Source organism: Cottoperca gobio, chromosome 24, assembly GCF_900634415.1.
Source record: "Cottoperca gobio chromosome 24, fCotGob3.1, whole genome shotgun sequence".
Classification (NCBI taxonomy): domain Eukaryota; kingdom Metazoa; phylum Chordata; class Actinopteri; order Perciformes; family Bovichtidae; genus Cottoperca; species Cottoperca gobio.
Genome location: NC_041378.1, coordinates 12,412,600 through 12,436,531, shown reverse-complemented (window position 1 = coordinate 12,436,531; position 23,932 = coordinate 12,412,600). Strand labels below are relative to the sequence as shown.

Sequence of the window (23,932 nt, the reverse complement as noted above, 5' to 3'; positions counted from 1 at the left end):
CACACACACACACACACACACACACACACACACACACAGACACACACCCTGGGCGTGGCGGCTAGCAGGAACTTGGGTGGCAGTGTGGGCTGGCAGGGCCGCAGCGAGGGGCTGGCAGAGTTTTGACTGTGGATCATCACGTCTGCGTGTCCCATCATGCCGGGTCTTAAGGCTGTGAACACCAGGTCCTGAAACACACACACACACACACACACAAGTAAAATATTACTTAAAGTATTACTATCCTGTAAGCCCAAAACTTCTAAAGTGGTGAAATGTATTAAACTACTATTCATTTAAAATCACAGTTCGTTTGCACCCCCTGCTGATCTGACTCCTGCTTTGATTTGTGGCAAAGTGGGCGATTTAAGAAACATCTTAAAATTATAGGAAATATTAAAGAATAGGAGCAAAATTAAGATGTGCTGCAAAACAGAAGACAACAGAGTGAAAGCCACAGAGGCTACCGAGTTTCTTTGACAGTACATTTAAGTTTCATTGGCTACAAGCCTGAAAATGTTATTTCAGCTTAATGCTTAAAATGTTATGTAAAATCTATGATTATGCAGCTTATATGATTTGAGTTGCTTATAGCACAGGATAAACAGCGAGTCTGATCATGTAATCTTTCCTGCAAATAACTTTTAGCCAAGACATTAATTATACATTTTAACCAAAGACATAATGATGAATCATTTATATGTGTGTATATATATATACATATATATATATACATATATATACATATATACATATATATACATATATACATATATACATATATATATATACATATATACATATATATATATATATATATATATATATATATATATATATATATATATATATATATATATATATATATATATATATATATAAATTAAAATGCAGTGGTAGGTGTTATATGTGCTGTGTGACAACACAACAATGGTGGATACACAGTGCCACCTGATGGTAGACTCTATAAAAATGACATCCTTTCTATCCAGGCTCAGGTTATCTCCACCATTGAAGGGAATTGGAATATTTGTTGAACATATATAAAAAAAAGAAATATACAACATATATATATATATATATATATATATAAATAAATAATATATGCACAGCCTCATCAGGAGGCATTATATCTTTGTATAATATTTCTTAAAAGGATAAAACATGAAAGGGCTTATTTCATATTAATTTCTATGCTTCATGAGATCTGAAAGGCCAAAACACGTTTCTGGACAACAGCAATGCACTGGAGCAGATACTGGTTTCTGAAGCCAATGTGGAGCCAAAACACTTGTTTCTACTATTTTGGACAAATAGGAGGACGTCAGAGCTCTCTGTGAGAGAAAACTAGATTTGAATGTTTAATGGAAGTTTTCAGGAATACATTCATCACGACTGATCAGATTGTTATTCTGCATCAGACGAGGCGTAACATTTAGAAGCTACGCTGCCCGTTCAAAAGCGGTGTCAACGTTTGCGTGTTCCTCTACTGTGTGCGAGCTGAAGAGGCACCCAGAGTGTGGACAAGATGAGACGAAACAGAGATGAGAGTGAGACACACTTACAGTAAACATTGACTGATACCATGAAACAAAGAGCATGCATCCACGCATTCGTGAATTCACACACACACACACACACACACACACACACACACACACACACACACACACACACACACACACACACACACACACACACACACACACACACACACACACACACGTGACCTCAGTAGCAAAGAGAAAGAGGGGAAGCAGAAAGAAGAACGGCGACACACGGCTTAAAAAGAAACACGAGGAGCAGAAAGAAGTAAACTGTGGGAGCGAGTCATTTCTTCTAGAAGCTTAAGTGGGAGTCTGGGGTCAGCAGGGTCATACAGCATTAGCTCTCCAGGTGTCTGTAAAGTTTTTCTCTCTTCTTCTCATATTTGAACCGGCTTCTTCTAGTTTTCTGCTCTTTCAGTCTCTAAGCCGCTCCAGGGGGGAACCTAAGACGCTCGGCTGCTGCCTGACTCAGTGTGATGAGGCCAAGAGAGGAAGAGGAGGATGGAATTACCCCACGACAGCATTTTCTGCTGACTAGTTTCCACCCTGCAAGTTAGGTTACAATTGGTGGAGGATGAGAATGTGATACATATCTGCCATGTGTTTTTAACGCTTTTTTTTTGTTTAGCGAAGAAGAAAGAGTAAAAACACAGCGAGCTTGCCGTGTATCTGCAGGCTGCAGCTGTTCGCATTTCTTTGAGGTGGTCTGTATATTCGAACTGGCTCCTATGCTTTGTACCGTCTCTTCCCCAACAACAACTCAGCTTCCATATTGCCAAATAATACAAACAGTTTGTGCTTGAAATATGCGCTTTCTCAATGTGGCTCTCTGCTGCGAAATCCAACACATTGCAAAGCATTTGAGTGGAGCTGGAAAATAAATGTGTTGTGCTGCATGTGACCAACATTACAGACTGCTGAATTATTAGAATAGTTTGATGTAAGGCTGGGCGATAGGGCTACAATCTTCTATCACGATATAGGTCATTTCATATCTCCATAACAGTATATATAATAATAATAATAATACATTTTATTTGGAGACGCCTTTCAAGACACCCAAGGACACCTTACAAAATGATATATCAGGCTATAGAATGTTTTCTGCTCATCAATAAATAAATAGTCCATATGAAATAACCACATTATAAAGCCTATGTTTGTTTACGAATGTTTGTAATAAAGTAAATAAAAAGTGTTTCCTTTGGTATAAAATGAACATGAAAGTTTATAGATAGATAGTTTTCTATAGCATTACCAAATATGAGATATGTGTGATTTAAATGGCTTCAACATTCCTGCAAGACTAAAATAGCATTAAAAAAATAACAGATGGCGTTGCATCTTTCAATCTTGAAAATGGGACTTTCCTCCACATGTCTGACAGTAGAAGTAGCCTACAGATAGACGCTGGTCTGCATAGACCCTGGAGACACATTGGAGGGAGGGAGGACAGTGTTACTGGGTCACGGGGCTACGCGGGGATTGGGTTCCACACTGGATCCCATGAGGAAGGAGACGAAGCCTGGGGCAGAGAGCAAGCTGTGTGGCCAAACACTGACTGATGCTCTGGGGGTAATTTCAGCCTCGTCAGCGGCACATGCCTCACTGCTGGAGTTTCTCCCGTCTGTCACACACGTACTTGCGCATAGCCAGGTAAAAATAGATTTAAGTCTGTGTCTTGTATGTTTCTCACCTGCAGGACAGGGCTGGTGTGCGTGCTCGGGAAACTGGTGGGTCTGTTCAGCCGCAGAATTAGGTCGTAGCGAGACAGACACTGACTCCCCCTCTCCCCCCGCGAGTCTCCTTCCTCCTCGCCCTCTTCTTCGAGGCTGAACAGGCGCTGATGGCGGAGCCTATATGCAGCTTTGAGCGACAGAAAAAGGGCTAACCACCTGTGAAAGAAAATAGCAGGAGGCAGGAGAGGAAAAATGAAATGTTTACTTTACAAAGAGTTCTGCTATCATCATAACTACTGTGTAAAATTGGCCATGGAAACTTAAAGCCCACCTTACTAAGGTGCCTTGCAGCATGAGATTGGACATCTCAGCCGGTGACACATCGATGAAGCGCAGGAAGGAGAAACAGCTTCCCTTGTCATCACCTGGAAGGGTAAAAACAGAATGAACAATAGAAAACAAAGAAAATAAACACAGAAAAATGTGGAAATAACAGACGGGGAGAAAAGGAAGGAATGACGGAAACCTCAAAAAGGAGGAGGAGGAGAAGAAGAGAGGCGCGGGGGTGAAAGTGAAGGTTTGAAACTCCGGGGGCCATCAAGAGCTTTGTGTACGTTTGAATACAAAGCTTAATACGTGCTCACCTTTTCTGTGAAAAAGAGACTGCTGGATGTGATTTGGAGAGAAGGGAGACAACAGCACTTGAAGTAATCTGAGGAGGAAGTAGAAGTAAAAAGTTACACCACTGAATGTGAGAAAAAGCAAAAGAGACTGAATGTATTAGCTGCACTTGGGATAACAGCCTTAAATCAGCAAATGTGCACAAGAATGAAGATTTGCTAAGAAAAAGTAAATATTTGACAGTGTTTTAACCCTAACCCTATTCAAAACAGTGCTTGTGGACATTTCGATAGTCCTGTTTTCATTTGTCGAGATCAAGTGTGCTGTATCTGTGCGGAACAACTTACTTGTTTTTGGCCTGATTGCATGTGTGGACGAGGCCGTGGCGGTAGAGGAACTTAGACATGACATAGGGCTTAAGGAACATGTGGAAGGGAGAGCGCGTCTCCTGGCGCTCAAACAAGTCCGGGTGGTTACACACCTACACGCACACAAGCAGACACAGTGTGTTTAAAAAGGCTTCAGCACTACTTCATGCTTCTGCTTGTTATAAGACACGTTTAATTGTACATCTGTAATTTTAGCCCAACTCATGAAATGTAGCGCTGTTGTTAGTTTTGGAACATCCAGGGGGAAAATAAACATTTAAAATGATCCTCAAGTCATTAGGGCTTCTAACGCTCATCAATCATCGTGACTGCTGCGTCTGACAAAATAACTAGAACTTTTTTATAGCCGTAATCATCTAAGTTGTACTTTATTTCATGTTTGGGACAGTTCACAGCTTGTACCTTCCTGAACTGCATGACCAGGTTCATGAGGGAGGAGGTGGTGGTGTGGGACTGCTGGGCGTTTCCCATGGAGGACTGCAGCAGATCCTCGATGGAGATCTTGTTCCTCAGAGCCTGGTAGAGCAACCTCTGCCGCGACGTCAGCTGGCAGTAGGTCAGGATCTCAATCTGTGAGAGTAGAACAGGGGGTGTGTAAAGAGTCTGGAGCCGGCTAACATTCAGATACATACAAACCTGCCAGTGGAGGCCAAAAGAATGAGTTATTAAAACTACAAACGACTATTTCCTCGTTCCTTTGTTTCTTCTTCTTCAAAACTGAATGATTAGAACGTAAAAGATATATTTTATTTGGGCCAATGACACTGTAAACAGTCTCTGGTTTTCTTGAAGGAAGAAAGGAATATGTGTAATGGACCTGGTAAGTTAAAAGATTTATTTACAAATTAAAAGTTAACTCGCTGCAGTGTAGTCGAGATAGTGAAGACAAAAACATCACAGCATTGTTATCCCTCCATTAAACACACACACATGGTATTTTCACATGGGCCCAACAGAAAAACACATTTATGGGAGCAGACTTCATGCCCAGTTTGACCCGCGTTCTTTAAACACACATCAACATCTCTGCTTTTATCTGGTGTCATGCTTTGATGAAAGCCGAGAAACTGAACAACAAACAAACTGTGAATACCCAACCATGAACCACGAGTGAACTTCACCAGTTACTATTGTCTTTAGGGTGCTGACAAAACAAGAGGAACCAACAAGTGGAGAAGTAAAAGGAAGTGGGCTGGCAGGACTAAATGTGGGTGCGAAGGAAAGTGAAAAAGACAGATGTGGGGGAGCGGTGAACTCTGCCATTCTTCTGAGTCTGTGAGTCGAGACTCCCACAGCGTATGAGTGAGTATGTGTGACAGCGAGAGACCCACAGTCCAACATCTGTCAGGAGGATCTGCCAGCACAAGGTTATTACAACACTTTGTGTGTCAATGCGGAGGTGTATGGGGAGACGGATGGAGGAGGAATGTAGGTTGAATCATGAGAGGAAAGAAGTAAGACTACATGGTATGGACAATATATAAAATATTAAATTGTGTCCAATCATACGCCACAATCTTCCGAGCAAATTATTTTTGGTTCGGGAGGGAGGTGGTAAAAAATAAAAACTTTAAATAACCATGAGAAAAACTTGCAAACGTTCCCTGAAGGTTCTTTTAAAAACAACCTTCAGAGAAGCTTTAAGGAACATTCTTAAAGGCTTTAAAACCTTTAGAGAACCATCCCTAATAAGAATCCCCTTCAGAGAACCTTTAGGTAACGATCCCTCAGGGTAATCTAAATCTTTGTTTTATACCTTTAGAGAACCTTAAGGTAATATTTCGTTAAGGTTTTTTTTTTTTTTGTATATATATAAACCTTCAGACAACACTCCCTAAAAGGTTTTTTAAAAGGTTGTTTTTTATATAACTTTTACTGTTATTAAAAAACTATTTTCTTTTTAAATAACATTCAGAAGATACCTTCTAGAGCAGGGGTGGGGAACCTCCGGCCTCCGGCAATAGAATAAAACGGCCGATTGACTATTTTTCCTGGACACGGTCAAGGTCCTTGAACACAACACGAGCGGAACGTGTCATCACGTGGTCACGTCATGTCAAAAAGCTTCAATATTAAACGAGACTGTCGTTGACATCAGTGAATGCAGCGTGGCGAGTGTAAGACAGAGAAAGGTGGATGCGGAATGTCGCACTTTCCAGGAGAAATGGACGAACGATTATTTCTTTGTGGAAGTAAAAGGCGTGCCTGGTTTGTGCGGACGTACTTGCGGTGATGAAAAAGGCTCTCGAGCGTCATTACGAGTGCGTTTGGATAAAGTTAATGCTCTTCGGCGGAAATTGGCCCAACAAGCAGCTCTCTCCAGAGCGTAACATACAAACATGGAATAAAAAAGCTTTTTTTGCACAGCATGAAAGAAAGGTGAAATTAATGGGTTGTGTCTTAAAATCTTTAGCAGAGATTATGAGTTCAATTATTAGTATGGCCCTCGAAGGAGGTTGGAAAAACTGAAATGGCCCTTGATAGGAAAAAGGTTCACCGCCCCTGTTCTAGAGGACACCATGTGGAAAACCTTTGCTCTCAAAAGACTGTTGCCATTGCGTCAACATCCAATTTTTGCCCAATTAAAGGTGCGACTCTGAACAAGAAGCGTGTGGTTCAGCAAACACAATGAAAACGGTTCGCTCCCCTACCTTGTCTGAGAGCTCGTTTTCCACATCCTTCTTGATTCTGCGCAGCATGAAAGGCTTGAGGATCATGTGCAGTCTGGAAAGTTGGTCTGAAACACAAACATCACACAATAGTGGTTAGCTACAGAACATATCACATGCAACACTGAGCACAGATAAAAGCTCAATGCTGGCATACAAATGACAGATTATCCGTCCAAATGAGCTGCTGTGTTGTCGGCTGGAAAATGGGAAAACAAAATTGAACAAGCAGCTGCAAGGAACATTTTTTTCTCAGACCTGAGAGTTTTTACTCACTCTCGTCGATGGCAGATTTGTTTTCGGCGTGGCTCTCGATGTCCTTGGAGAACCACTCGTTAAACTCATCATGGGAATCAAACAATGTAGGCATGATGAAGTGCAGCAGGGCCCACAGCTGAGAGACAGAAATAACACAGTCGTCAACAGTTCTGTCACACACACACACACACACACACACACACACACACACACACACACACACACACACACACACACACACACACAGAGAGAGAGAGAGAGAGAGAGAGAGAGAGCTCACCTCAGCCATCGTGTTCTGGATGGGCGTCCCGGTGAGCAGCAGTCTGTTCCTACACTGGAACTGCAGAAGAATTTTCCAGCGAACACTGAAAGCACAGAGGGAAACAGTACTGTAATCACTGCAGCTACTCAGACTGCGGAACATCGTTTGTATGTCAGTGTATGTTTCTCATTTCAAGATTTCAACAAACATTTTATGAAAAAACACACCAGGATAATCATCTAAGAATGATCAACATAATTACCAAGCATAATAAATCAAGTATTGAGTATCAATACATATGAACACATTGTGTTACAGTATTACATGACGACTATGTTTTACCTGGTGCTGCTTTTCAGTGCCTGGGCCTCGTCCAGAACCATGTACTGCCACTTGACCCTCTGAAAGTACTTGACGTCCTGCACCACCAGCTGGTAGCTCGTGATCACCACATGGAACGGTGCATTTTGCGTGTAAAGAGTTTTCTATACAAACGCAGACATGACATTAGGTAGAGACGGGGTTATAGACTACGAATGAGAAACAGCATTTATTGAGCAAACTCTCAAAGCTCCGCTTTTCCTTACCTGGCTCCAAAATTTCCGAATCACCTTGCGATCGTGTGGATTCCCCCAGTATGGCAACACCTGACGGACAAAATGAGTGAAGTTAAAACATGAGGAATCAGCTCTGTGAAAGGAATTAACCAATATTCAAACTCAACTTCGCTTATTTAGCCCGTGATGGAAACCGAGCTACAGTGCTGTTTCCCAGGGGAAACATTTAGGCATGGCATCATGTTTGAATCACAGCCTCAGCCGCTGAGTTGTTGATGTAAAATGCGATGTGAAAAGATTTACACATCATTACATCACTCAACGCGTGCTGGTATTCCATTGTTTTCAGTCAGTCTTGCTTTGAGTGTTCAGGAAGCTTATCTTCAAATGGTGTAATAGGGTCTTTTCACACCTCATTAGCTAAACTGACTGGAGATGATTTATTTTCAAATTCACAGAGAAAATGGGCACAGCAAAGACTTATGCATATTATGGTGTGTGTGCGTGTGTGCGTGTGTGCGTGCGTGTGTAGGCATAGCCGACATATTGATGTATTTGATAAATGTTTTTTTTTTTACATTCAAGAATGCACACAGCCTGTCAGAGGCCGGTGAAGACGTGCAAAAAGATTTAACAAGTGTAGCCACTCAACAATCAAGCGTTAACAGATTTGGAGTGATGTTTTAACATGGACATGGTACCAAGGTCCTGGTGCAATACTGCCCTCTAATGGACAGTTCTATACATACTTGCAGCTTTGAGCCCTTTATCCCTCATTGTTGGTTTTCAGATGTTTTGACTGAATTTCTAACAAAATCAACGGGTTCATTAGAGAAGTGAAAACAGTAGAAATGTCTCGGTTTTGCAGGTGTTTCCCCCGGCGCTTACACGGCAGCGTTAAAAAGGATTCTCACCTTGAATTTGGGCACAAAGCGGGTGAACTCCTGATGCCAGTTGTTGAGCGTGGATGCAGGAGAGATGATCAGAAATGGACCCCAAATGTTGTCTTTCTGTGCAGGAACAAGAAAAAAGAGAAATCAGCCGCCACAACAGGTGCTCTTCGTATGTGTGAGAGCGCCCGATAACAGGAAGCCCCAGAGGAACACAGCATACATCTTCCTGTCAGCGATAACTCAACACTAAAAAGCACACATTTCCCTTGAATTCCACTTCTTCTCCTCTCGGCGTTCTGAGACCAAACCGATCTGAAAGAGCTGGCAAATCAGCTGTTCACAACAATGAAATAAGTCATGTGAGTCATTCAATGAAACAAGGGACTCTTTAAAGGATGCAGGTGCACTAAGGAGCTGGATGTTAGATGTTTTCATAGGTCAGTAACAACAGCAGAGACAATCGAATATTCCACAAAACCTTTTGAAAGTGTGTGATGAATGAAAGCCTTTGGCCTCACCTCTGCTAAGTGTGCCAACAGGGCAATACTCTGGACCGTCTTCCCCAGTCCCATCTCATCTGCCAGGATTCCATTGATTCCCTACAGGAAGAGAAGAGAACAAAAGGAGAAAATAAATCATTCAATGTGTATAAATATGCACATAACAATATGGAATAATGTCAATGCCAAAAAAACAACCTGCAAAGACTGTAACACAAAAAACTCAAAGCTTTGTGTTTTAATACAGAACCGAGCATCCATGCACGACATCTGCGGACCGAACAGGACACTGCAACTTGTATGTATTATGTGATAATTCCAATGCCATAATATAAGTATACCCTTACAATAACGTTAACATTGAGCTCTTTTAGTAATTCATACCTCTAGCCATTCAATTAGCAGATTCAAATTCCCTATTTCAAACATAATGGCATCTCAGAGGACTGAGAGAAAAATATCACCATAAATTAAAAACACAAAAAACATCCAAATCCAGACAGGCCTCTAATATCAGAGACAAGTCAAGACAATCTACTGTTAAAAAGACCATAAAAAAAACTTAATAAATGCATGACATTTCCAAAGTCAATGAGTAAAAATAATCATGACCTCAATACCTCAAAGATTAGGATTTTTTTCCTAGTACCTGTTCATAGAGGTTGGCCAGCCAGTTCATGCCCTTCAGTTGGTAACCCTTGAGTTTGCCGTTGAAGATGGTGGGCTGAGGAATTTCTTCGCCTGCATGGATGGACGGGTTGGAGAGGCTGTAGCTCTCTCCAAACCCAGAGCCGGCGCCTGAGGACGAGCCGACAGCTGCATGCAGCGACGCACAGCGACTGTCCTTCGCCTCCTCGTCAAACATCCGCGTCTACAGAGAAAGATTTGGAGATTAGCGCAGTGTAGACAGGGGAGAGCGTGTGCGTGTGTGTGTGTGTGTGTGTGTGTGTGTGTGTGTGTGTGTGTGTGTGTGTGATAAGTACATGCATCAACTTACTCTCTCTTGATGAATCTGGTAGGCTTCTTTGGCATTCCTCATTGCCTGGGACTTGTAGTAATCGCTATCTGAAATGGCATAGATCAAAAATAATTTCCTAATTAAAATTAAAAAAACGTATGTCTTAAATCAATTATCAAACATAATATTAAAATATATTTTCTAATTAAGATGAATAATAATGTGGACTATTGTCATTAGTAGATTATAATAATTGGTAGTGACAAACGGCGGCCCCTAAATGACCTGCTTCATATTTTTCTCTGCACAAATATCCCCACTGCTCAACAGCATATTAAAACTATGGGGAGGGAAAAACATGAAATATAATCTACAGAGAGAAAATAAACTAAAGAGGCAATAAATATAATGATAACTGGTCCATTTGGCATTTAGTTCCTGACATATTTTTGGTTACTTGGTCAACAGTTCTTCAAAAGGGACTTAAGACATCAACCGTCAATATTGAGTTTCAGTTGCTAACTGACTCCAGCAGCAGAATAAACTTACCATAGTCCTCCTGTCCCATGTTGACCATTACTCCTCCTCCGATGTCAATCTGTCTGTGCGCCGCGCTGTCTTCCAGCTTTCTCAGAATATCCTCCTGAGCCATATCTCCTTCCAGACCGCCCATGCTGGCTTTACCGCCCATGAAATGAGCATACAGCTCAGTCTGGGTGATGAGGAAATTCAGTTTACGCTGCTGACGCTTGGCCTGCGAGGGTCAAGAGAAAAGCGGAGAAGAAAAAACAAGATGCTTTTATGTCCCCACTCAAAATGTTCAGTGTAATGTATTCTAAATATTTGCAATATAAAGCTGTTTTCAAAACATATACTGAATACAGGGCTGTACCAAATGTCTCCTTTTACTTTTTACTTTACATTAAAAGCTTCTTTGGAGGTTTTTTGAATGAAGCTTGGAATATCTGTCGTCATATTTTATAAAGTCATCTCCTTAAAAGAAATATAATCCTGAATTTGAAGAAATTGATTCATTGGAATTAAATGAGTTAGTCTTTTCTTATTATATCAACTTTATTTGAATTATATAGTCAGTGCATGCCTCCCTCTGTGTGTGGTAAACAGGAGCGCAAACCCCAACAGATATGGATTAAAGCAGAGTATTTAAAAACACGTTGTGAGATTTGGAAATAATCACATTTAACTTTTTTCAATACATTATGGCTTTGGGACTTTACAATGTTCTGCAGCTATTGGACATGTCACACGATCCTACGTAGCCACCGCTGGAATCTAATTCTACAAATAGTATAACACTAACAATATTAGCGTAGCCTAATCTTTATCTGCAACTGTGCAGGCTTAAAACACAATGAATTAATAAAAATGTAATGTTGAGTTAGAATTTGAATGTCAACGTTAGGAACGAAGCTTCGAACTGTTCGGTACGGCCCTGTGCCAATATTTAAATGTTCCATTCCACTCACTTCTTTCATCTCTTCGTCCAGTTTCCGTTGCTCCAGCTGCCTCCTTCTCTGCCCTCTTCCTGTGCTCCTTCTCCACTTTGTCATACTTCTTCCAGTAAAGCATCATCTCCTTGGTGAGGCGGCGAGCCCGTGGTAACGTCTCCTTACAGTTCTTCTGGGCCTGGATTGCTGCACGCCGAACCTCCCTCATGCACTGATGAGCCAACTGAGACAAACAGAACCGAACTTAATCTACAGTTTACCCTTAAAAGTTAATTTTCCCGCGGCGATGTGTACACGTCACTTACCTTTTTACCATTGGTCAACACTAAGTTCTTAGCAGAGGTCTTCTGCTTGAAATACTGTGAAATGGGTATAACAGGATAATTAGGACCTTTAAAAAGTTATATTCTACAAAACTGAACATTTGTGAATTCTTGTCGTGCATACAAACCTTGGGAATCTCCTTTTTAGCGATAGTGAGCCAGACCTTACGCCGCCGTGCGTTCAGCTGCTCAATGGTGAGATGTTTCTTCTTCACCATGGGTAGCGGAGCATCATGGGAAAACTTTGCGAAGATCTTGGTGATATAAGGACGCCCGTCATCCAGGAACTCCCCCTCTCCCCGTTTCTTCTTTTTCTTCACCTTTTTCAGTTTGGCTAAAAAAAATCGAATGTGAAAAATATGAAAACTATGTCAACTATTTCAATCGTTATTCCTCGAGGCCTCGATATAATAACAACTCCAACTGTTTCCAGAGATTTCTTTCTCTGTCTTACCCTTGAATTTCTTCTCATCTTTGATTTTCTTCTTTTTCGGGCCCAGCAGGTGGCGTTGTTGCTCATAGAAGGGGTCATGAGTAGAGAGGAGTCCAGTGCTGTAGTACTGATATTGGTGAAGCTGCAGGACAAATGCACACAGATGACATTTTTTTTTTTTTTTAAACCAGAGGTGCTCTTAATATCACCAGGCACTGTGTTCATGAGTGTGTGCTTTCGTACCTCCCGGTCAGAGTGGAACTTGCTCTGATGCTGCCTGGTGTAGCGATGTAGCCTCAGCATGTCCTGCAGCTCCTCCCGAGACAAACTGAAGTCAGAGTCATCCGAGTCCGTGTCCGAGTCTGTAGTGTCGTCACTCAACAGGATACTCTGCAGGAGACAGAGGAGGGATACGGTTCAAGGATGCTGAGGTACCAGGTATAAATAGTTTGTAAGAAAGGAGGTGAACACAGCAGTGAAAAGTTCTAAACAACGGAGTACAGGGAGGGACTGATCTGTTGGTTTTTTTCAAATACAAACAACAATAATAATATATAAATAAATTCAAAGAACATAAAGAGGAGTTATAACTTAAATAAACATGGGTAAAGGGATTGTGCAAGGAGCTTTCAACATTCAATAAACACAAAATACATAGAAGGAAAATATAAATAAATACATGAAGGGCACAGATTAATAATTAAGTAACTGAATTATTAAATAGATAATTTTCTGTTTAAAATACTGTTTGGGTTTTTTTTTTGCTTTTCAATTTTTCAGCTTGACTATAAAATTGTAATAGAGGTTAATATCCCTGAGAAATAAGATAACGTTTGGTTTTCTTTATTGGTCCATTTCGTTTTATGTATATGGAATTTACCACAAATTAGAATCAATTGGGATTAAAAAGATAATATTTTTGTCCAAGTTATTTTCCCAAAAGAAAGCATGACTATTAGACCGTTTATTTTAGATAGAATTATTGTCAATCCAAATTAATTTGGATTACATAAATGTAATCCTAAATAATTTCATTTATTGGAAAGATAAGTGAAACATTGTCTCTTTACACCACATAATTAATCTATTAGTTATTTGTGTAATGTATTAATCAACGGAATGATTATAAAATACCTTGAGCCATTTCCTGTTCTTCTTCAGCTTGGAGAAGTTATAAAGGCTAGCTTTATCCGCCTTTTGATCTGTGGAGATTACAGAGGGACAAAAAAAACAATCAGGATACAATTGTGCATGAACTATATCTTCCACGAACGACCCCAGTGAGGCTGTGTAGTAACATGTGAATAACATAAATATTAATGGTTCTTTATGTACCTTTATCCTGCAGCAGAACTCCGTTGAGGGGCTTTTCCTCTGACAACTCGTCCTCTTGCTCACATGGCTCACTCTTCACGGTCAAAGCTGCATGCTGAGTGGAGGGGTCCAGGGATAGCCCCGTCCCTGATGCACCGTCGCTGTCATCACTGTCATCACTAGAACATGAGAAGTATGTAGCTGTAAGCCCACTCTTTGAATCCTATACATATATATATATATCAAATATTCTCTTTGGATGTGTATATGATAGTATAAATACTGTATCCAGTGTTTTGAAATGAATTTAGCTGCAGTTGGTTCAGATTGCGACACCATACAGACAAATTGCATTTACAGAACTTATCTCTATATCCAAGCAAGAGTCATCTTTAAACTGCGGCATCTACTGACCCTGATTTTAGAATGCTCTCACCCTGAGTCTAAAAGGGAAAAGTGCATGCACTCCCCAAGTGCACTTTGCCTGTACCTGGTGGTTATATCTCCGTTGAAGATAGCGGCAGTCTGACGCAGGAAACTGTCCAACCTCAGGGATCTTTCCAAGCGCTGCAGGTAGAGAGGTTTGGCCAGGCCAGAGCTCCCTGATGCCCCAGCCTCCAGTCTGCCACCCTGCCCTGACGCCATGCAGCACAGACACCTCTGCCCAGCAGGGCAGCAACTTTTACTAAAGAGAGAGAGGTAGAGAGGAGACAGAAAGAACAGCTCAATCACTGCCTAGATCTCAAACTTTGTCATGGTAACGACATGGCCAATTAGTCCAAATATCAGACTACTCTCCTCCAATGGCTGGCCATGCAGTATGGTACCAGCAAATAGTTTATTGAGCAAAATACAGTATAAACAGTGGACCTACCTTCTCAGTAAGGGATTCCATTGTGCTTGACTCCAAGATTAATGATCAGACAATGGTGAAAATCCCCTACAAACGAAGAAGCCCACAGTCACACACTGATATCCACACATGTACAGCAATAAAATAGTTTTTTTATGAGCAGCAACTGCTCTTTCACATTGTGTGTTCTGCACAATACTGACAATGTGAGTGCTCATGATTTTCAGAGAACGTTTCCTAAATTAAATATTAGCGGCTGCAACTTTTGGCTACTATGTTTGTACATTATTTGCTATCATGTTTATAATGTTAATGCATAATTGAAGAAAATGCATATGTCTGTATCATATGTACTTTTTCCAGAGGGGTTGATTTCCTTTAGTTTGTATAACACACTAGGCAATTACACTGCATACTATTTTCATATCAGTCGCTGTTTATTAAACGGTCAGACTGGATATATTTAAATAGTTTGATTTCACCAATTCCACTATAACGTTAAATGTGACTTAATGACCAAGTATTACTACATTGTCGGAGTTATAATTTAATTTCTCACGCTGCAAGGGATTTTTTTTGGAGTTATGACAGTGAGTGACGATTCGTTTGTCCTCTGTAATTACTACTCATTACATATTCACTTTACTTTCAGAGACAAGTTTAGTCTCGCTTGTGAGATGATGAGAAGTACGAAAGCCAAGCAAGAGTGCGGTCCTTTTTATCTTAAAAATGAAGAAAACGGATAACTATGTTATTATAAATAACATTTATTTTCCTTTGCTATGGCGTCGTTATATTGTGATTAGCTAGCTAGCTAGCAAATCAAAGATAGCGCTAGCCAGTGTTTGCTAGCTAACCTTGGATAGTGCACTGGGTTGTAGCTTGCGGGCTAACGACCGTTAGCTGCCTTGCTAAGTAAGCACAAGCAGCATTGCCTCCAATCAATGATAGTAAAGGGTCAAGGTGCTTGTATACACACACTGACAGCTTACTGGTTTAAGTAAGCCACGTCAAAGATATTAATGAGATTTGGTAGTTGATTTCCCAAACGTCCAGCCTTTGTTAAGACTGCATCCTTGCTATCGCTTGTGTAGCTTTTCATTATAAACGTTAGCTTATCGTTTTGACACAGACAGTCCTCTCACCATTAATATGAAGTATTCAAATCGGCTCTGTCACTTTAAGGCCACCACCTCCCTGCCTAAACAATGTATTAAGAAGATATTGGTTTAATGGCAATTCTTAAACAGGCTAGTCGCGATGCAGCGAGAGCAAGGCCCGCCGCCCGCGCCTCCCGTACCCTTGCTGCGGCCACGAGCGGGGACTCGGTTGCCTGGCGAACGAATGATCCCCATGTTTTAATTCTTTCTCCCTCCCGGCCATCTTCCCCCATTGCTCCTTCGCCATAACAACCACCATGGATTCTCTCACCTCGGCCCCGTATCCCCTTTTTCGTCTCTCTCTCCGCTGCTGCCGACTCTCGGTTCTCTGACTCCAAAATGGCGGTTTGAGGCGCCGAGCGAGTCTGTGAGCTTTGAGTCGGCAGCAACAGCAGAGAGGCGGCCACTTTCTGTTACTGAGAGAGCAGAGACACGACGCCATGGCGAGGGTACAGCAAGGAGCAGGCATTTTAATCAATCGCAGAGAGAGGGACGCTCGTTCGTCGATGTCTCCGGGGACATGAATGTGACAAGAAATCCACGCGGTATATTTCGCTGATTTCATAACATACACATCTACAGTATATGTCGTTTTGGGCCGTATATGAACAACTAATACAATTGCATCGATTCAATTCCGATGTCGATTAATAGCGTCTGCTCACTGCGAAGATTACCGAGCTACGTCTGACGTCATCAAACGGGAACTCCGTTTTAGGTATGGTGAGACAGTTGTATTAAAAGGTAAAATGTGACAGTTATAAAATTATTCTGATTTCAAGTGTTGACAGTGAACTCCAACTTTTTAAAATTATTATTATAGAACATTTTCTGTCACTTATAGTGGTAATAATTATGTTATACACCCACAATGGTTTGGACTGGTTGGGATCCAAACAATACTTGCTGTCACAGTGGCCTAAACTCAAATTGTCCTGTTAGACCAGTCTACAACTAACCCATAAATTACAAACTTTTCTTTTACAATGCATAGTAACGGTCCGTGTCCGGCTTCAGCTCCCGATGTTGATGTGCTGCTCTTTTTTGTACTCCACCAGGAAGCTGTACTGTGATGAAGGGTATTGATTTATCTCAGTCCAACTGATAGTTCAAATCAATTTGTTAAATATTTATTACATTTAAACAACCACAATAATCAGTCTATCCGTACTGACAAGCTTTAATAAGCCACAAATGAATTGCAAAACAGTGAGAATATGAATTAACAGTTTTATAATCTGCCCCACATTAACTGTAGGATGAACACAGAGCTGTTAGTGGAGTGGTTGAACTGAGCTAAGGAGACACAGATATTGTCTAAATGTTTCCAATAGACAAAACAAGTGCATAATTTAATATAATTAATAGATGTATAGTGCAGTTGTATCTGATTCTAGATGTTTTATTATTTTCTGCCATTATAATTAGAGGTTCAGGCACAATGTATGCACTGCACACCCCTGGCAATATTTTACATCAGTACATCATCTTGTGTCATTGCCAACAATGCCCACCCTTGAGTATACGCTCCCATACAAAGTGCAAAGGTCTTTAAATCAGCTTCAAATACTGCCAAAAGAATAACAACTGAAGCTGATAGTTTTCAACAGTAGGCACTACCAACAGGCAATCAGGTGAATGTCTGTATCCACTGAAAGGGTCAGTCCTACGGAGGGTGCAGTTTCATTGACATATAAGATGGTGGGCTGTCATGTCTTTTTCACATTGAGAGGAAATGTGGCCTCATTTATAGCCAGCTGGATTTCTCCTCCTCAAATTTCTGTGGATCGATGAAAGGCTTGTCGATGGACTTGATCATCAGTTCGCCGCAGTACACGCACTCTGACGCAATGATGTCATCCATGTCTGATTTGATCTGCTCGCGGCTTGTGCCTGCGTTGCCCTTTCCCAGGCTGGAAGTGTCTCCTTCGTCCTTAGGCGCCGGGCGGTGGCGTGACTTGGAGGATTGCGTGGTTGCGGCCAGCTTTTTCTGCAGCTCCTCCAGACGACTCTGCTTATAGGCCGTCAGGTGAGGGGTTACTTCCTAGAAGGTATAAAAAAAAAAGAGACTCATGGGAATTATTACTAGTACAAAGTTGTTTCGGCGTCTTTAAAATGTATAATTTGAAGTTAAGTTTCAAACACGATAGTTTTTAATAAGGAAGTTACTAAACTAAGGAACCACATTATGTGTGCAGTGACACATTACGACATGAAAAAGCTGTATGGAAGCAGCAGTCGGAGAGTTACCTGGAACAGGCAGTCGTAGTGGAACATGTGTCCGCATAGGAACAGATAGAAGGGCCTGTTGAGCAATGGGAAGTCACATGCAGCACACTTTTCTTGGGAATCCACCACGCCATATTTGTTCCTCATTTCCTGGATGTCTTCTCGGATGCGTTTAGCACTCTCCGTGGCCTCCTCCATTTCCTGCTTCAGCTCCTCGATGTGCTGGTTGTACTCCTCCAGGGAGCTGCAGATCGCCTCCTGTGAAACCAGAAGGAACAGAGGATGAAGTGCATTCATTTGAAGCAATATACAACATTTTGTTTGTATGTTAACCATACACTGAGCATTCTATGGATTATAGATGACAGTCAATAAAAAATGGAAAAGAAAATATTATTTACTTGATTATGTATATTTCATATTAATACTAAAAACAAGAAAGGAAGTACTTTGTTACAGACCTTAAAATGGTCAATGGTGACAAAGTCGGGAAAGAAAGGCAGAATGTCTTCTATCTTGAGCAGGTTGCAGCTGGACAGACAGTTCATGGCTTTCTTCACATCTTTCTCCTCCTGCACCACATGCCGCGCAATCTTCAGCCAAAGCTTTTTCCTCAGCTCCTCGTCATCTTCAGGCAGGTCCGCACACGACTTGGCCAAGTCTACATCTACCTAAGAACGGTAAATACATTGTAAATTAGAGGCAATTTTTCAAATTCGATAAAAGATAAAAAAATAAATAAGGTAAAAGGAATTTTTGACAATAATCTGGTGCATACTTTATACACAAATTAAAATATGTACTCCATACCACTCCGTTGCATGAGTTGAATATGTTTAATGGCTGAATAGTATTTGTGTACATGCAATCAGGGCAGCAACTAACGATTATTTTAATTATCAATTAATCCGCCGATTATTTTCTCGATTTATTCCTTTTGGTCTACAAAATGTCAGAAAATAGTGATTAATGTCCATCCCAGTTTCTCAACTTATTGTCAGCCCAAAACCCATAAATATTCAGTTTAATAGGATATAAAACAGAGAAAAGCAGGAAACCTCTATATTTGAGAGGCTGATTTGTAATGAACAATTACTCAAGCGATTAATCGATTATCTAAATAGTTAGCGATTATTTGGTCTGTCAATCAACTAATCGATTAGTCAATTAATAATTGCAGCTCGACATGCAATGATGACCCAAAAAAACATACATCACTTACTTGTAAAGCGAGATCCACTGCCTCCTCGTACAGCTCCATAATCCTATAAACCAGCACACAGGCCCGGAGGTAGCCGTTTTCCGCACACAGCCTGAGGGCGTACTTCAAGTCATAGTGGATCTCTGAGGCGTGCGTACCTGCCTGCTCCAGATACCACAGCAGAGAGTCCGGCTTGTACTTGGCATAGAGCGACAGCAGGTAGTTATGGATGGCCTCCTCCGTCACGGTCAGCTCGTACACACAGAACTCCATGTAGCGGATTGTTTCGCTGATCTGCTGGGTGCTGCCCATCTGGCTGTAGTTCATCAGAGCCGGGATGAGCTTCTTCGGGTCCAGTCGCTTGCCCATCTGAATCCACGCGTCCACCACTTTTTTGGGAATGTGCTGCATGAGGACGGGGGAGAACTTGTAAAAAAGCTTTTGATCGCAGTGCTTGGAGAGCACATCCAGAGCGGCACTGTAGTCGTCGTGTTGGCAGTAGTGAGATATTACTCTCTCGTAGTCCTGCATGACGACTGAGAAGTAAACCATGTCGTCCACGTTGCCGTGGCTGGCCAGCAGGTCGTAGATTGTGCTGCGGTTGTTGAACAGGCACTCCTTGTGCTTGGAGCTGCTGAGGAATTGGCGAAACTCCTCGCGGGTCTCCTGGAAGATGACGCTGTTGCCGTCACTCTCCAGCTGACCGAGCCGGTTCAGGTAGAGCTCGGCCAGCCAGGTGACCAGCAGGGTGATCTGCGTTCTCTCGCTCTGTTTCAAATTATTCAGTTTCTTCAGTAAGAACTCCTTCAGGGCTTCCTCTTGTTTGGCTTCGATGAACTTGAGTGCTATCTCCTCAAAGTAGTTCTGAGTCAGCGCATAGCACTTGGCACTCTCGAGGTATCGCTTGTTCTGGAAGCAGTGGTCGGCCTCCTTAGCCAGCACCATGTCCATGCACTCAGGCCGGTCACGGCAGTACTCCTTGGCAAGGTCGAATTTAGTCATGCTCATGTACATCTGCCAGACGTCCCTGGCCTCGCGCTGGATGTGGTACCGGAAAACTGCCCTCTCAGTGTAGATCCACACCAACCCACCAACTGGGTCCTTGATCATCTTCTTAAGGGTGCCAAATTTATCTGGGAACACATCTTCATATACCACCTGTCCATTCAGGGTGCAGATAGCCTTAACTCGGTCATGGAGCAGCAGCAGGAAGTGGAACTGGGTCAGCACAATGGAGATGGGCTTGTTGAGACTGAGGTCAATGTCAGGGGTGTACTCCCATACCTGTGTCATTGCGAGGGAGAAAAATATAGAGTGAAGTAAACGTAAAGACAAAGAGAACAAAGGTGAATTTTGAGAGGGTAGAACTAAACATTATGATAAGATCTATTGAAAGAAAAACATAAACATCACACACACAAACAGTTACCTGGACATCACTCAGCAGAGAATCAGGCCTGACATAGTCCAGCTGACCATAAAGAACGCCATTACCCATCATCCAGCCGAACGCCTTAGGGGAGGTGCGGAGCTTCGAGGTGTAGAAGGTGATCTCGCTGTAGCCCATGTTGGCTGGGAACTCCTGGAAGCTTGGCAGCAGGTCCTGGTTCTGGCTGAAGATGGAGCTGAAGCCTTGCTGCTCTGACCCCTCGGCCACCTTACCCACAAACTGGAACAGGCGTTTGCGGGTGGTGGCGATGATGAAGTACTTGTTCTCCAGGCCCCGCTCCACCTCTAGGCAGCAGACTGGTGCAGGCTTTCCATCCTCCTCCAGGGAGTGGACCTGTCTCAGGAAGACAATGTGTTAATTGTTTATCTGCATGCCAAGAGGAAGAAATAAAATGTGAAGGCCAGTGTTTTCTACAGCATCACTAAACATAGTATACACGAAACACTAGAAGCAAGGGATGACCGCACATGCTCCGACCTGTCTGAAGTATTGATCCGGATTGGTGTTAAACAAGCTGCCCTCAGTTGCAGAGATCTCCGCTTCAAAGATGATGCCTTGACTGGTGCCAACCAGGATGGGCCCCGTGTTGGTCTCATTGCCCAGCAGCTTGTTCCAGCCCACGCTCTCGATGAGGTGGCCTCTCCAGCGGGACAGACTGCGCACTTTCTGCGTGTTCCTGTTGAGGTACAGACACTCGCTGGTGCTCAGGCAGATCAGCAGATGGGAGCCTGCAGTTGGAAGATATGGAGGAGGATACAACTGCTGATGTTAATAAGTTATAACCATGATACCGCCGCACATAATCGTACACATTATGTAGTCGCATCTAATTTGAGGGCTAAAGGTGTTGCTGTACTCTCTGAGACATTGTTATTTGATCATATAAAAATGCGGTCTTAAAAATAATTTTCCAGTAAGCTAAGCTAAGCCATACTAGGCAAGAGTTAGGTATGAGATATTCCCATGTTGTTTTTAGAGTACAGAATACCTAATAAATACTGGATAAGAGAATAAATGTCCCTGTGTGTGCTGTGTGCTCTGCATGTGTGACCATTAAAAAGAGGGTTTCATCCCTCCAAATCTTAAATCTTAAATAAAACAAAAACAAAAAACCTAGTGACCTGTGTGAATTAATTACATTTGTGTCAAGCAATATAATTTTTAAAAAAACACTATGCAAATCTGCAGAAAACAATATGATAACGAGCAGACTCTAAAAATGGTCTATGGACAATATTTTCAAAGGAGAATCAGAATAAGCATTGTGGCTTTTCTCACCGGTGGGGTCCAGGAACAGTCTGTGCACTTTACTTTCATCTTTTCTTCCTAATTCAATCTGATTTGGCTGATCCGGCTTGGCCAAGTCAATCCTGTACAGAACAGAACATATACATAAAACATTCATATCAGTATCTTGTAACATTAACAACTATTTTAGAGGCTCCAATATACAACAGCTAACGACTGATGAGTACAAATCACAGTGAAGATCAGCCATTAACTCAAGGTAATCCAATCAAAACCATACAAACACCAGTGGCCATTAACAGTGTGCTTATGATAGTGTTATTTGCCTCAGCAGGGTGTCCTTCCCCAGACTCATGCATAGCTGATTGTTGCAGACTGAAAGATGGTTTATCCTCTCAGGCGGTGTAAAGTCGATCCTCTGCTTGTTGAATATCGGCTTCTCTTCCTCAAGTCTCACATTCACAAAGCCTAACGTTAGGGAACAAGAACAACGTAATGTCAGTGAAAGCATTGAGACAACACAATCATTGCAACATATGAGTGTTTGCTTCAATATTCCTTAAAAGTAATAACAACATAATAGCATCCTTGCATGTAGCTAATCATACGGGGCATCTCCAGAGAGGAGGGCAAGCTACCTGAATGTGTTATCCCGATGTTGGCAGTTGACAAGCGGCTGTGCTGCTGCGCACTTTGCCTGGTGTTTAGCGAGTCCTCGTACTCATCAAGAATTGAAGCCATGGTTCAATGCACCTTGTTTCCTGCTTATTTCTATCCCTGTCAATTAATTATCTACAGATAAAATGCCTTGCGAAGAAACAATCCTAGGACGACATGGCTAAACAGCTAGCTAGCTAACACAAGCTCCACCCGTTAAGGGCACGCGAGCGTATTTCCTCTCTCCGCATGCGTCTAAATTCAGAAGCAAGATGTGGAGTTTAATATCTTACGCTGCAGGGAACATGTAAATATATTACATTTCAATCATTCACGCTATCATAACAGCTATCTTTGCTTCCGACTACACAACAGAGGGTGGACACGGATAATCAGGTGACACACGTTATCATGTGATCACACTTGATGTACTGCTTATATTTGACGCTGGGGGGCGCAGTTCGTCCAAACTTAGTGGTTTGTGATGAGATGTTAGAATTTAGCAGAAAATGATTATAAATAAACTCCTTTTCTCCTCAGTGACAATATTTTGTTCCCTTAGTATTGTTTTAGCGCACTATAATTGTGTTACATGTCATCATTGATTGTAAAGGTTATGTATATCATAGCTTTTTATTTCCTTATGTATTGTCCTATGTATAACCATAGCAATACAGATCCGTGCAATGTTTTTTAGTTTTTATTGAACACGTTTCCCTTGTCACACATGTGGTCAATAAGAAACACAGTGTAAAATGCATACATTCAAACATACCAGAGGGGAGAAAAATAGACAAAAATACATACATAAAAAAAAAAGAAAAATAGGGAAAAAAATAACATTTAAGGCACAATTTGTAATTGTATATTTACATACATACTTTACTGGGAACATATGCCCTTACAGCTGTATGGCCTTTTTATGGGTACAAGAAACAACAATAGAAAGAAAAAAACAGTAAACTTACGCTTATGTATATATAATTTAGCTAGAATAGTTAATATATAAGTGATATATGCCTTTTCTTTAAACCTGTTGTCATAGGTAAACAATCAGGATAGGCTATAACAATCTTTGTACAAGATGTCAATAATAAATGTGAAAACTACTGATAATGCTGGGCCATGGTTTCAGGTTGAGCTGTGCAAAAGTATTATATTATAGAATTATATAAATAGAATTATATACATTTATATAATCCTTAAAACCTTTTTGACAGATCCTTGAAATGTGAAAAAAAAAAAAAAACAACAACATTCAA

The 23,932-nt window shown here is 41.5% G+C and overlaps 2 protein-coding genes across 2 annotated transcripts in view; both read right to left on the bottom strand.

Annotated features, from left to right (window-relative positions):
• ino80 (INO80 complex ATPase subunit) overlaps window positions 1-16,298 on the bottom strand; it is a 39,159-nt gene extending 22,861 nt beyond the window's left edge. Inside the window, 27 exon segments of the mRNA XM_029425174.1 lie at window positions 48-188; window positions 3,244-3,442; window positions 3,558-3,651; window positions 3,871-3,938; window positions 4,195-4,328; window positions 4,639-4,806; window positions 6,888-6,973; window positions 7,182-7,299; window positions 7,444-7,528; window positions 7,768-7,910; window positions 8,013-8,072; window positions 8,897-8,992; window positions 9,394-9,474; window positions 10,025-10,246; window positions 10,373-10,440; window positions 10,883-11,087; window positions 11,821-11,856; window positions 11,858-12,025; window positions 12,108-12,161; window positions 12,254-12,459; window positions 12,580-12,700; window positions 12,802-12,948; window positions 13,693-13,760; window positions 13,894-14,051; window positions 14,363-14,557; window positions 14,747-14,812; window positions 16,157-16,298. Coding sequence (XP_029281034.1) covers window positions 48-188; window positions 3,244-3,442; window positions 3,558-3,651; window positions 3,871-3,938; window positions 4,195-4,328; window positions 4,639-4,806; window positions 6,888-6,973; window positions 7,182-7,299; window positions 7,444-7,528; window positions 7,768-7,910; window positions 8,013-8,072; window positions 8,897-8,992; window positions 9,394-9,474; window positions 10,025-10,246; window positions 10,373-10,440; window positions 10,883-11,087; window positions 11,821-11,856; window positions 11,858-12,025; window positions 12,108-12,161; window positions 12,254-12,459; window positions 12,580-12,700; window positions 12,802-12,948; window positions 13,693-13,760; window positions 13,894-14,051; window positions 14,363-14,517 — 3,081 coding nt within the window. The 5' untranslated portion in view covers window positions 14,518-14,557; window positions 14,747-14,812; window positions 16,157-16,298.
• A 695-nt stretch (window positions 16,299-16,993) lies between these two features.
• Window positions 16,994-23,093, bottom strand: vps18 (VPS18 core subunit of CORVET and HOPS complexes). Its single transcript, XM_029425666.1, has 9 exons — window positions 22,652-23,093; window positions 22,340-22,481; window positions 22,044-22,135; window positions 21,243-21,493; window positions 20,745-21,098; window positions 19,337-20,599; window positions 18,576-18,785; window positions 18,136-18,372; window positions 16,994-17,929 (listed from the first exon to the last, which is right to left on the bottom strand). The coding sequence occupies exons 1-9, from the start codon at window positions 22,752-22,754 to the stop codon at window positions 17,633-17,635; spliced, it is 2,949 nt and encodes a 982-aa protein (XP_029281526.1). The 5' UTR covers window positions 22,755-23,093; the 3' UTR covers window positions 16,994-17,632.
• Window positions 23,094-23,932: the final 839 nt, after the last annotated feature.

What these genes read in the sequence shown, in the direction of transcription:
- vps18 (XM_029425666.1), bottom strand. Translation starts at nt 22,754, where the DNA reads ATGGCTTCAATTCTTGATGAGTACGAGGACTCGCTAAACACCAGGCAA. An exon ending in CAGTGGATCTCGCTTTACAA is followed by an intron (nt 18,786 to 19,336) that starts GTAAGTGATGTA and finishes TACCGTTCTTAG; the next exon opens with GTAGATGTAGACTTGGCCAA. An exon ending in TCACCATTGACCATTTTAAG is followed by an intron (nt 18,373 to 18,575) that starts GTCTGTAACAAA and finishes CTGGTTTCACAG; the next exon opens with GAGGCGATCTGCAGCTCCCT.